This window comes from Pyrus communis, chromosome 3, assembly GCF_041283825.1.
Source record: "Pyrus communis isolate YQ-2024b chromosome 3, ASM4128382v1, whole genome shotgun sequence".
In the NCBI taxonomy this organism is placed as follows: domain Eukaryota; kingdom Viridiplantae; phylum Streptophyta; class Magnoliopsida; order Rosales; family Rosaceae; genus Pyrus; species Pyrus communis.
This window is the reverse complement of record NC_142567.1, coordinates 10,856,726-10,870,255: the sequence shown is the minus strand read 5'-3', so window position 1 is coordinate 10,870,255 and position 13,530 is coordinate 10,856,726. Positions and strand designations below refer to the sequence as shown.

The 13,530-nt window shown below is 38.8% G+C and overlaps 2 protein-coding genes across 7 annotated transcripts; one reads left to right on the top strand and one right to left on the bottom strand.

The window, feature by feature from the left end:
* Positions 1-348: 348 nt before the first annotated feature.
* Positions 349-6,873, top strand: LOC137715032 (uncharacterized). Of its 6 annotated transcripts, XM_088691012.1 has the most exons (5): positions 349-3,442; positions 3,767-3,890; positions 4,621-4,788; positions 5,237-5,765; positions 5,884-6,873. In XM_088691012.1, exon 1 carries the CDS (start codon positions 440-442, stop codon positions 3,140-3,142), a length of 2,703 nt encoding a protein of 900 aa, XP_088547138.1. In that variant the 5' UTR covers positions 349-439; the 3' UTR covers positions 3,143-3,442; positions 3,767-3,890; positions 4,621-4,788; positions 5,237-5,765; positions 5,884-6,873. The 6 variants fall into 6 exon arrangements, with proteins under 6 accessions (XP_088547138.1, XP_088547139.1, XP_068310344.2 ...); XM_088691013.1 differs by having other exon boundaries at positions 4,624-4,788; positions 5,237-6,873; XM_068454243.2 differs by having other exon boundaries at positions 5,237-6,873.
* A 76-nt stretch (positions 6,874-6,949) lies between these two features.
* LOC137715033 (hexokinase-3) lies at positions 6,950-13,282 on the bottom strand. The gene is made up of 9 exons (XM_068454245.2): positions 12,647-13,282; positions 10,685-10,835; positions 10,393-10,575; positions 9,898-9,972; positions 9,170-9,325; positions 8,927-9,025; positions 8,700-8,827; positions 7,598-7,679; positions 6,950-7,504 (listed from the first exon to the last, which is right to left on the bottom strand). Exons 1-9 carry the CDS (start codon positions 12,916-12,918, stop codon positions 7,124-7,126), a joined length of 1,527 nt encoding a protein of 508 aa, XP_068310346.2. The 5' UTR covers positions 12,919-13,282; the 3' UTR covers positions 6,950-7,123.
* Positions 13,283-13,530: the final 248 nt, after the last annotated feature.

Genomic DNA, 13,530 nt, shown 5'->3' with positions numbered 1-13,530 from the left:
GTAGAAAGAAACTCTGACCGATAGATCAATTTTACGTGGTTTGACATATGAGTCTTTTGCTGTCAAATTTGACATATAAAAAAGGTGATGTTAATTAATTCTGTAATTATTTGTATGTGTTTCATTAATGCACCAATTAATCATGAAAAATTATTTTAATTGATTTCTTTTTAAGAATGAGTCCAACTAATGTTATTTATAACAAAAATATATATGAGTTAGAAGAAGGAAAAATCTGACATTGTCATGTGAGCTAACAAATTAATATTTTACATTTATCTTTCGACATGTCGTCCAACACTTTTATAAATTTTAAGAATAAAGTAAAAATAGAAATCAAAGATACTGAGGACCCAATTCGCTGAGGATGCTGGTACAAAGCTTAATATAGCGGAAACTTCATACAGCGGAAGCTACTAGTGGAAAACTCACGAATATTATGATGAGAAGAGAACTGACGGCGGTGATCACCACGCGCCAAACCCTCCTCCTCCTCCTCAAACCCTTGTCTTCCCTCGCCACCGCAACACCGCCGCCCGATATCTCTTCCGAGCTCTTCGCCGTCCTCTCTCACCGGAATTGGCAGAAACACCCTTCCCTCAGAAACCTAATCCCCTCCATATCCCCTTCCCATGTCTCTTCCCTCTTCGCACGCAACCTCCACCCCCAAATTGCCCTCTCCTTCTTCCGCTGGATCGCCGGAATCCCCCGATACAAGCACACCGTCCACTCCCATTCCTCTTTGCTCCTCAACATTCTGCTTCCCAATTGCTGGCTCGATGCTGCCGAGAAGATCCGGATTTCGATGCTCAAGGCCTGCGATTCGCCTGACGACGCCCGCTTTGTGCTCGACCTGTTGCGCCGGATGAACAATGGCGGTTCTGGTTTCGTCGAGTTCAAGCTCACTCTCAGGTCCTACAACTGGCTCCTAATATCTGTGTCTAAGTTTTTACTAATTGATGATGTGAAAACTGTGTATTTGGAAATGTTGGCCGACAAGATTCCGCCGGATATAGTTACGTTGAATACCATGGTGGTTGCTTATTGTAAATTGGGAAATGTGGCCGGGGCCAATTTGTATGTCAGTAAGATAGTGCAGGCAGGTTTTAGCCCCACTAGTTTTACATACAGTTCATTGATAATGGGGCATTGTAGGAACAAGGATGTGGATAATGCTTTTAAGATTTTTGAGGTAATGCCGGATAAGGGCTGTCCAAGAGACGTGGTTTCGTATAATTATTTAATTCGGGGGTTTTGTGAGGCTCATCGCATTGATGAGGCACTCAAGTTGTTCTCTCACTTGGGGCAGGGGGGCGATAATTGTTTTCCTAATGTGAGAACATATACAGTTCTTATTCATGCATTGTGTGGATCAAGAAGGAAACTAGAAGCAATTAATCTATTTAAAGAGATGATAGAGAAGGGTTGTGAACCTAATGTATATACTTATTGTGTGCTCATTGATAGCATGTGTAAGGAAAATAAGCTTGATTATGCTAGAAAGGTGCTAAATCAGATGCTGGAGAAAGGATTGAGTCCTAATGTCGTCACATACAATGCATTAATAAATGGGTATTGCAAGGAGGGAACAGTTGAGGCTGCACTCGAGATTTTGGCTTTGATGGAATCAAATGTTTGTTGTCCAGATGTTCACACATTCAGTGTATTGATTGACGGGTTGTGTAAAAGGAATAATGTGCACCAGGCAATGGCACTGCTTAACAAAATGCTTGAACGGAAGCTCTCACCAAACTTGGTTACATATAACTCATTACTCCGTGGCCAGTGTAAAGGAGGTCATTTCGATAGTGCTTATAGGTTGCTTAATTTGATGACTCATAGTGGTCTGGCTCCTGACCAGATTACTTACTGTATTTTCATCGACGGTCTCTGTAAGTGGAAGAGATTACAGGAAGCTCAAACCATGTTTGATACTCTCAAGAAGAATGGCATCAAGTCAAGTACAGAGATGTTTACTGCTTTAATTGATGGTTACTGCAAGATTGGGAAAATCGATGACGCCCTTTCTCTATTTGATACTATGCTTGTTGAGGATTGTTTGCCAAATTCATATGCTATCAATGCCTTGATACATGGGCTATTCAAAGAGAAAAAAATGATAGAAGCATACTCAGTCATGGAAAAGATGTTAAGTATAGGTGTGAAGCCTACAGTCCCTCATTATAATATTTTAATTAATCATGTTCTGAAAGAAGGTGACTTTGATCGTGCTCATCAGCTTCTCAATAAAATGGTCTCTGTCGGTAACAAGCCTACTCTAATTACTTACAACACATTAATTCAGGCATATTGTGCGTTAGGGAATATAAATGAAGTGGAGAAGCTGATGAGTAAGATGAATGGAGAAGGAATTTCTGCAGATTCGTTGACTTACACATTTTTAATTGATGGATATGTCCGTATGGGATTAATTGATTGTGCGTTTGATGTTCTTAAGCGCATGTTTGATTCTGGTTGTGAGCCTTGTCATCGTACCTATTCCTTTCTAATCAAACATCTCTCAAATCAGAAGTTGGTCATGACAAACAGCAAAGCAGTGGGTCTCGATATAATGTTGAATGTCTCTGGAAATATCACTGATATATGGAAGACCATGGATTTTGAAATTGCTTTGGAGCTATTTGAGAAGATGGTTGGACATGGTTGTGCTCCCAATATGAACGCCTATGGCGAGCTTATAGTAAGACTTTGCAAAGAGAGAAACTTAGAAGTGGCCCAGAGGTTATATGATCATATGAGAGATATGGGTATTTCTCCCAACGAAGATATTTATAATTCTCTTGTTAATTGTTGCTGTGAGATGCATGTGTATGGAGAGGCAGCAATTCTAGTGCACACTATGATTGAGCATGGTTATTTACCAGCATTGGAGTCGTGCAAGTTGCTTGTATGTGGCCTTTTTGATGAAGAGAATGACGAGAAGGCTAAGGAAGTTTTTTGTAGCATGCTTCGCTGTGGGTATAACTATGATGAAGTAGCTTGGAAACTTCTCCTTGATGGTTTGATTAAGAGGGGCCATTTAAATAGAGGATCAGAGCTGCTAACAGTCATGGAGAAAATGGGTTGCCAGCTTCATCCTGAGACAAATAGAATGTTGACTGAGGGACTTAATGGGACATGATACTGATCCTCTATGTTGTTTTTAAAAAAGAATTGGATGTCGCAAGGGGCTTGTAGCTCAAGTGGGTTAGAGCGTTGACCCCCTGCACCTGAGATATTCTGATTGAATCCCCTCCCTCCACCATTATCACTTGTACCAGAATAATAATTGGATGTTTTTGTCACACAACAAGCCTTAGAAAATAAGGTTATGATGTTGTGCTCTGTAGCTTCAGCACTGATCCTAATTAAGGATATTCCGTAAGCTGATTGTAGCTTCAGTGCTTACACAAAGTTTACAAGCATTTGTGAAGATCATAAGGCAAGTTTGTATCTAAAATCTCAGATTCATTTTGTTAGATATCCTATCATTTATTGATGTGTTCCCTAACACAAATCCATGCATCATATGGCTAATTCATTCAAGGTGTAAATTTTATCTGTTTCTGAAATGGATATACCCATCTACACACTTTTCTTTTTCCCATTCATACATATATTATCTGGCACATTTCCTTGTGAACAATCTTGAGTTTGGACTAGAGCCTGCTAGTACACATGTGCAGGCACACACATGCACATGTATGTATGTATAATATATATACACCTGGAGCTAAACATTCTGATCCCTAGATTTGTTTTGCAGGGTATAGCTTGAATATTACCACTTGGTTCACGAGAAAGTATTAAAGCAATATCCAAAAAGTTTAAATATCTTCCAAATTCTTTGAGGCTTCATCAGTATCTTGTGCACCATAAGTATGTTAAAGGTAAAACCAAGTCTATTGTTTCATTAAATTCAGCTCCGTTGTCTTTGTTTGGTGTTCCGTTATTTTGTCTTTGGTTGCTAAGGAAATGGAGGCAAAGAAATGACCTTGAATGGGTTTGTGGTTTTAAATTTGTCTCAGTGTCTTACTCTTTTGATTGCGGGTTGTTTTTGTTATTTTATCAAGTAATTTACTGCCTAATTGGTGTATAAGAGACAAAATCTTTACCGTTGTTTTATAATTTACCAACACTTAATATCATTTTATTTTAGATGGGAAAATTTGAAATCAAATAAAAACATTTCTTAAGCATATCCCTGACTAAGATTTAAAACTGGATAAACAAATTACTGGTCAAGGTAAACAAATCACTAGGTTATCTTGGGATAAACTCATATCTAGAAATCTAGCCAGAAAGTTCTTTTGAGTAATCCTACTTTCCGGGCAATTTATTTTGTTTTATTGTATGAATGTTTGGTTCAAGTGATTTTTTGTGATTGGGATTTGTAGGTCAGGGGAGTTATTTGAGTAAAACTTCATTTTGTTCAAAAAAAAACAAAAGGCATGGAAAAATCATGCATTTTGCATGGCCTTAATTATTATTTTTCAATTAGACATGCTTATGGTGTCGATAGATACTGGATCTTGTATAACTATGAATGCGTATAAAATTAAATTGTCTTGTTGCAAGTCACCACATAAGGGAAAATAATAACTTGCAGCAAAAATGCAGTAGCCTACAGCGGCAGTAACTCGAGGATAAAATGTAAGCAGATGTGGGAGTCATCAACAAGTCAGCAAATCTGTAACTGAGAAGCCCCGAGTCATAGCAAGATCAGGATTGGCACAAATGGCTGTCGGGGCAGTTGGTTGGCAGTGACATGTATTCGTTGTACAAAAGGTGAGAATCGTAAGGCCAAACTTGTACACTAGGTGATCCTGAATTACAAAAAGGACGTAACAGATTCATCCTAGGAGGCCCGTTGCAGTTCTTCATTTACTTATTTAGGACGAAGATTTATGATGCTCAAAGAAGGCCACAGAGCCTGGGAATTTGTTCAATTTTCCTCATACAAAGTGTTTCGTTTTGATCTCAGTTGCTTAATTGTCTTAGTTTTAACTCTCCGTGGTAGCTTCAAATGATATATAACCTGATGTTTGCATAACTCAATCTGTTATTTCCTTTACGAATCATGTTCTTTCTCCTCTTCGAAAACATTCAAAATAACAAGTTAATCATTTTAACAAGTTTTTGTTTTGCTGTTATAATTCACCATTCTCCATCAAATTAACCAGCTTCGTTGGTAGTCCACGAAGCACAGGACTAATCTTGAACAATCTTTCTCCAGTTGCTGGAAAACAATACATCACCAAGAGAAGAGGTCGTTTCGATTGTAAATCTCCACTGACCCCTTTGATCAGTAATCTTTGCTTGACAATGTCTGCCGGTTTTCCCATGAAGAAGCTGGGATATATTCTGTCTTCTCGCCAGCAGTTATTCAGCTTCCCAGCAGCGAGTTGAATGCTGAAGAGGTTTAATCGAAGGAAAATTAAAGGCAGTAGGAGACAACAAGATCTTGATACTATTTGGCAGAGATGGCCTTAGGGCGTAGGAGACACGAACACCCTTTTGATCATCGCTCGAGCTTCAAATCAGCCTTCACGTCACATCAACCATTTCGTCCATTCTCCTCACAAAGGCGCTCTTGGACCTGAGATCACGGTCTTGTATGGTAAACAGCCGAGGGTTTCGACCAAAAGTGATGGCCTTTCCTTTCCATGGTGCCCCGCCCGGATCGAACACCAACACTGTCAAAGCCAAAGCCAATGCCACATCATTGGCTTGGTCAGTCAAGATTGCCTGTCATACACAGCCAGGTAGTTTTTTAATTTCCCCTGCTTCAAATACATGTGCTCAACCACTGCCTGCCACTGAAGCTCAGCCACTTGACGCAAGTCATAATCTGTCACATAGTGCGTGATATCGTGTGAGCAGGGCACCAGCGGATATATCATCTTGGAGTTGAGGAGTTGCCACCCGAGGCTTTCAAGTCCTTCAAATACTTCTCAGCGAAGCAGGAGCAGGGCTCTCGCTCAATTGGCCTCAATGTCAGTTCTATGAGCACATTTGAAGGCCACTGTTGGATCTCGAGCCCTAGGTACAATTCTCGCGGGAAAATCTTCCTTCCAATGCTTTCACACACCAAAGTTGTGCGGTCCATCGAGCCGCCCATGGAATGGAAATAATCGGTAGCATCAGTTATCTCCAACTGAAAGTGTTCTTGTATGTTGGGATCATCATTGTTCAAGCTATTGAAGTGGTTCTCCAAGTTGTAAGCATCAGACTTGAGGCAGCGCGCAAAAATGTGGGAAATCTGCTCGTGTAACAAGTGATAATACTCCACAACCGCCTTGTGGTTGTATTGGCAGCTTCCTCTCTTGAGTTCGAGAAGGCAAACGCCACTGAGGGTCTCGAGAATATTGTCTAAATTGCCCAGGAGTTGTCAGTGGGAGGAGCTTGGAAGGGAGGGGGGTTGGGGTGGATCCGGCGGAGTCAGTACGCTGCTGTGTAGAAGGCTGCGTCACCATGCTTATCTTTGCAACAGGATTCGACTGTCTAGAAGGTTAAAGATGAGCTTGAGGTTTGAGGGTTGGTGATGGTGGTGGTGGAGTGGGGTCGTCCGAGCACCAGCTTTGGTGGTGATGGAGGGCTTGACGGGTTTTGTCGCCATGCTTCCTTCACCGGAATCTTATTCTTCAACGGTTTCTCTGCAGGCGGTGTCATCATTACGATTGTATAGAATAGGGTTTTAGGGTTTTGCATGCTATCATATAGAAGGTGCAACAAATCCAGACATTTTTTATTTATACTTTGTTGGATTTGTAGCGTTTTCGTATTAGCTTCGTAGTGTTTGAGTAATTCTTCGGTAATTTTCTTGTAGCGCTTTTTAACGACCCAGTCTAAAATTCTTAGAATTTTCCGAAAGTCTGTCATCCAAACAAGTTTTTGCGTTGAATTTGTTCACAAACAAAAATACGCGACACTTGCATTAGTCCTGCCATTTCAAAGAATTACATTGATTTCCATTTCCATTGGCAGCATAAGCATACGCATTTACAAAAAAAATTAAAATAAGGAAAATATGGACAAACTTTCCTTTTACACAAACAGATATCACCTATGGAAAATGAAATCTACAATTGCAGGGGGTATACGTATATATATATATATATAATCATAGCAACTGTACGTTATCCACTGGGTCGGATGAATGTGCAGCAGCCAGCAGAGCTGCTCCCATGGCCGATCCGTCCTCCGTGACCTTAAGTACGACATGTTTCGCAATATCTTCGCCTAATATTTCCGTCAACGCTTCATGTAAGTACTCTCTAAACATTGTATAGCCTGTATACAAACCCCCCTCCATTGCCACAACCGTTCTCCTCATTTTGTGATCGCTTCTACTTCTTCCGCCTGTGATTCCACCACTCCCATCCCGGCCAATCTTCTTTAAGATCCCCACAATACCAGCAGCTGCCAATCGAGCAGCCCTGCGGGTCACAACGTCACACACCTTGACTATGAGCCTTCGGACCTTCAGAGGGGCATCCGGAATCTGAAATGGCCAGATCACCAAACAATATTCTGTTAGAAACTAGAAATTCTTGATGGACAAAGAATCAATATGAATAGATTGTGTCTCGTCTACCTCCAGGTTCTCTCTTAAAATGCTTCCTACTTTTTCCAAGTCTGGAGAGTCATCCTCGTGCATTTCAGCAATCAACGGTGTCCTGGAAAATATACACCGAAGAATAGTATTTTTTTAAAAGAAGACAATTGACTCCGGTTGTATAATAGAATTTTCCAACATTTTACTTAGGAGCAAATTGTGGGAAATGCCCTAATGCCACAGATGCTTACAATATGTAACGGGGCTTGGGAAACATGCAGAAGAGATCCACAACAATTACCAATAGGGAGTTTGTCACATATAACAGGGGATAAACTATCTTGCAATACATCTCTAATTTCTCATCACTTCACTTCGGACTTCTAACGTTTACAAACAACATTACAAGCTTGATCGTCCTGAGCATAATATAAGTTCAATTTTAAATGCTTTTGTGAAGATGGAGAAATCACATTAATTGATATTGCATGGTATTTTCACATTAAGCCTTCAATGCATGATAACATTACCGAAACTTGCCACAATCAAATTTTTCTAATGTTCTCAGAAGAAGTTGTATATAACATAAACATATAAAAATATGCCTACTTATACTAGAGAAAAATATAATTGTATTGGAATACATAAATTGCAAAATAGAATGACATAAATTATAAAGTACTGGAACAAATTGAAAATACGGAGAACAATCATATATAATGTGTTCATCCAAGTATCCAACAAGTCTCTTAGAATTTATTGAAAAAAAATAAAATGTAAAATGGAAGTTATCTATTTTTTGTCTAAGTGAGAGTCACGACCTAGGCGGTCTAGGTGGGTTTAGGCAGGCTAGGCGGCTGCCTAGAAGAAGTTATCTATTTTTTGTATAAGTGAGAGATGCGACCTAGGCAATCTAGGCGGGTTTAGTCAGGCTAGGCTGGCGTCTAGGCAGGTCTAGGCGCCCTTTCTTATTTTTCTTTAAACGCCTAGGGGCTAATTGTGGCGGTGACCAACCGCTAAGCGCCTAGGCGGGGATTTTAGAACAATGATCATATCAATATTAACTAATTATTCTAATGGCATTTTGCAATTCAGCCAATAAAACCAAACTGTATCAGCAAATGGAGCAGAGAGAGAATACCTCAAAATGAATGGCATAGATAACTTGGAAGATATAGGCTCAAAAATATCTGACTCCTGTGACATTCTGACAATCACTCTCCTAACAACATCGCCCAGGTACATTCCCGATATCAATTTTTCAAAACCCTGTTGAAAAGTTCTTTGACTAAATGAGATTCTAAAACATCATATTTGATTCAACAACTGCAAAATCAATAATAAAACGAGTAATAAAATAAATCTTACCTGATCATTTGGATTAGGGCTATCAGCATCTAATTCAGTATCATACACAGTTCTTGGTAAATGAGAAGACCAAAAATTTCCCCATTCCATGTTGACAACCTAATAAAGAACAATTAAATATTATTTCAAAACAACGATTTCATGTGAACAGATGGTTAAAAAAAGCACCATCTCATCAAGGTAAACGAATAAATTATATAAACAAATGCATGTATATAAGAAGGGATACAAGATAATAGATACCATGCCTCCAGATGCTGTAAGTAGTCCTTGAGACTTAATTATAGCTTCTGTCCTTTCCAAATAACAGGCATTAGTGCCGGTTCCAATTATTACTGCAGCAACAGTGTCTGTGTCGTGATAATGTCCAAGTGATAATGTTCCCACAGAGTCATTGACCTGGTTAAAGGAAAAGAAGAACTATGTTTACAGATTTTACATCCAAAGCAGTAATCAGAATCACACAAATAATTGTACAGGGGCACTGCCCGCAAAAGTTACATAACTGATAAAATACAAGGATATTTTTATGTTCACAAATTACAATGCAAAATACTGAATTTAGGGTTCCACATCAGAAGCCGATACCCTTTCCTTTTATAAAAACTACTTAATAGTTTTCGTTCAATGAATTGTTTTTCCAAAGAAGAGTCGTCTATACAAAAGAAATTCAAGAGTCCAGGCATAATTTTCAATTCGATAAAAAACGTATAGGCAATACAATAATACCACCAAACATATAGTGAATTTATTACAGTGATCAACTAGCCTCCAATGTGATTTAGGGACTGCAGTATATGTAGCAGAGACAATATTAAGAATTTTCCCCTTAAAACAATATTTTCTATTTAAAAGATAAAATTTCTAGAACATTTTTTCCACTTAAAACAAACCCCATGTTAGCACAAATTTAATCTAGTAGGAATTTACAAAAAGTAAAATTACTTAAAGATGAGAAACAGCAATCTTACAAGTGCTGCCACCCTCATATTTAGACCCTTCTTGGTCATTGCTTTCTCCAAGCATCCTGCAACCTCTTTTCCAATCTAACAAAACATTTTAAAGCACGCATATATCCAGGTGAGAAGGGGGGAAGCTCCTGCACACGTACTTTACTAAAAAACAACTTATTAAGAAAATTGCAAAATCATCAAATCCTTTTTACGACATGTCTTAGTTGATACAATTAAACAAAATCAGGATGATTATTTGGTTTTTTTTTTTTTTTTTTTTTCTTTTTTGGTATTTGGTTTGGACCACGTGGAATCAGCTTTCTGGATCATGCACAAATCAAAAGTCAACCTTAAAAATGAACCTCAAACTGATTAAAATAGTGATCCACGTAAGACTTGTTATGCATCAGCAATAAGATATTTTTTCAAGCAACTATGCTCTTGCCTTCGCAAAGTTCTCTATAATAGTTGAGTTTTGTTGAAGTACAATATACTGGACACCATGCAACTAACCATATCTTCAATCGCAAACCCTTTTGTCCATTTTAATAAAGTGCCTGATGAAACAGAGGTTTGTTTCACTGGAAAAGAGAACGTAAATCCAAGCTCCCTTCTTCTGTCCAGCGAAAGCTTAGAATCGTCTGTTTCTCTTTCAACAAACTCCTTTACTGATGAAGCAATAAAATCAAATAGAACCTGCAGGCAATTGAGATATATCAGCTTAATGACACTGACAGTAGAACGTTGAGAGTTGTCAAGTATATGCTAAGCAGTTATAGATATCTGAATGTACAAATTCAGTTACCTCGCCTGTCCCAGTCATCAAATTTTGAGGAATAGCTTGTCGATATACATCATGTTCCAAGGTAGAGGACCTTGTACCTCCAAGCTTAACCCGCAAGACCCTAAAGTTAGTACCGCCAAGATCTAGTGCATAATAAGTTCCTTTTTCGCTCCTGACCCAAATGATAAAAAATAAAACTAATCAATTTCATTTTCATTTTTAACAAGAAACAATACTTATAAAGAACTAAAAGACTATGCACATGCAGAATCAACAAACTGTCCAGTAATAGAGAAACTTTAAGCACTGTCAATAAGATAACAGGAAACCTATCACCAAAGCTAATCTAAACATAATATTAAATGACAACATCCTGCCAATTTGCATCATCAAGAAGAATAGTACATCTTGAAACTCAACAGAAACCAAAGCCTATATAAAGAAGTCCAAAATCAAACTGTATCCAACAAAAGCTCCATCCCCACCCCACCATATTTGTACAAAAAAAAAAAAAATCTTCTATTTGGTTATCCACACCACCCAAAATACAGCCATCACAACAGTCACGCAAGACTTTCACACTATTATTGTACACAAAATCATCACCATTACAAACATCAAATACTGAAACACATTTTCAAATTATAGATTCAGCGGCAATAGGTCCTTTTATTGACAACAAGACATTGCATCAATCATTGGCAAGCTGGACGGATAATTGATATGGACGTAAAACCGGATAGTACATATTTCTAAGTAAATAATGACTTATCAACTATATTTATGTCTAAGCTGATGGCCAACAGTATCACCAATAAATGGCACAATCATGTCCTAGTTGAAACTATGATAGTGTGTTTAAATGAGGGACTTTAGAGTTCCATGTAACTTAGGCTAAAATTGTTAGGAACGCAGTACAAAAGTTAGCGAGAAGGACCTGGAAATGACTAGATGCAATACAATAGAGGGAACTTTGAAATGACATTTGTAAGTCCTTTATTTAGTGTCTTTGTACTGCATTTGTAGTGTTTTGTAGCGCTTGAGTAGTTCTTGTAGTGCGTATTTAACAATCGAGTCCAAAGTTAGATGAAATTTTCATCCAAACATAACATAACTGAATGTGAAAGTACTGTGCAATAGATTTTAGGATAATACAAAATGAAAAGTCAAATACTTCTAGATGAGCAATACATTGAATCTTAAAACCACACTCATAAAGACTTTTACTATATCAGCGTGAGAACAGAAGGAAATGGAAGAAAGAACCCTTTCAATTCTCGAAGTCATATTGGTAAATTTTCAAGAAACAAACTTATGCCCAGCACAATACCGATTGGATTGATCAATTAGTGTCGAACGTCAAAACATCAAGGACGACTATAAAATTAAAAAAATAAGAAAACCAACATCCCAATTGAAGAACTTGAATGTCAGTTCAATCATACCAATCGAAGAGCTTGAATATCAGTTCAACTGAGACGAAAGGCAGAAAGAAGACCAATATCCAACAATTCCAAAATAGCACCTTCGCTAAGAAATATAAACGAGAGAACTATTCGACGACACACATCAGATAGCAATAGAAATGCATACAAAAGTGGGGGGAACGAAACTACAGTAACAAGATAAATTGAAAAAGAACCATGACAGTAAGAGAATTGTAACAAAATAATAAATCATCAAACCATGTCATCTCCAATCAAATACATCCCTAAATACCAAAACTTTAAAATAAAGTTACTTTCTTGCCCCAAATAATCAAAGAAACGCAACAAAACATAAACGATAAACCCATTAAAATCCAATTAGGGAAAATAAAAATAAAAAATAAAAAAAATACTCGATTAACAGAACCACCCAAATTTTCATCAAACACAACATTACCATCTAAAACCACCAAAAAACCAAAACCCAATTGATTAAACAGATAAAAGAAAATACCCATGGAAGAAGAAAATCAAGTGGAGCATTCAAAACTATTACCCATCGGGTAGTTTATCCACAAAAGTGAGCAGCATTTTGAGCTTGGAGCCACCGTCAGAGGCCAAGCCGGCGTGCATCTCCACCGCCATGGCGTCCACCACCTGCCTCAACCTCCCCACTGTGGTTTCACAGCTTAGCTCCAGGTCCTTCAAGACCCCAAACACTCTTCCCCACTTCCTTCTGCTCCTTATCCTCCGACCCACCACCATCGTCGCCACCGCACACGCCGCCACCGCCACCCCAACCGCCAATCCCACCGCTACCTTCCCCATACCCCTGACTTATCCACGCCTCCTGTTCCCAATTCAAAATCTCACCGCCAAACGGCGTCGTCTCGTTGGCCTACTAGTGAAACGACACCGTGTCACCATGAACGCGGTCCGGCTTATGTGGTTTGTGGCGTTTGATTGTGATTTTGTGAGAGCTCTCTCTCTGTCACTCTCACACCCTCCAACGGTCGAAAGAGGCGTTCAGATGGTTCCAACAGTTTGAGTCTATCGACGGAGACTGGTCGGAGTTTGATCTCCGGTACTATTTCCGGCGATAGTGGCCGGAAAGTGGTGCGGGTGACCCGCTCGAGAAAAGGCGCTACAGAGAGAGGCGTTGTGAAGCCAGTGTTGCAGGAATGCGAATTGGTGGGTACTTAAATAGTGGTCAAAATGACACAATTGCCCTTGAATTCGTCCAAATGGCGGATTTGTCCCAGTATCTGCGGCGATTTTTTCACCCTTGTGGGGGAAGATTTTGTGGAGGTTAAAGAGAAATCCAAGATTTTATACTCGTGTGTGGTAAAATTTGTCATGATTTGTGATTGTGGGATAATAATTAGTTTTATTTTGTCTGGAAGATTATGAGACTTCCAATTGGGGGTTAACTAAAGACTA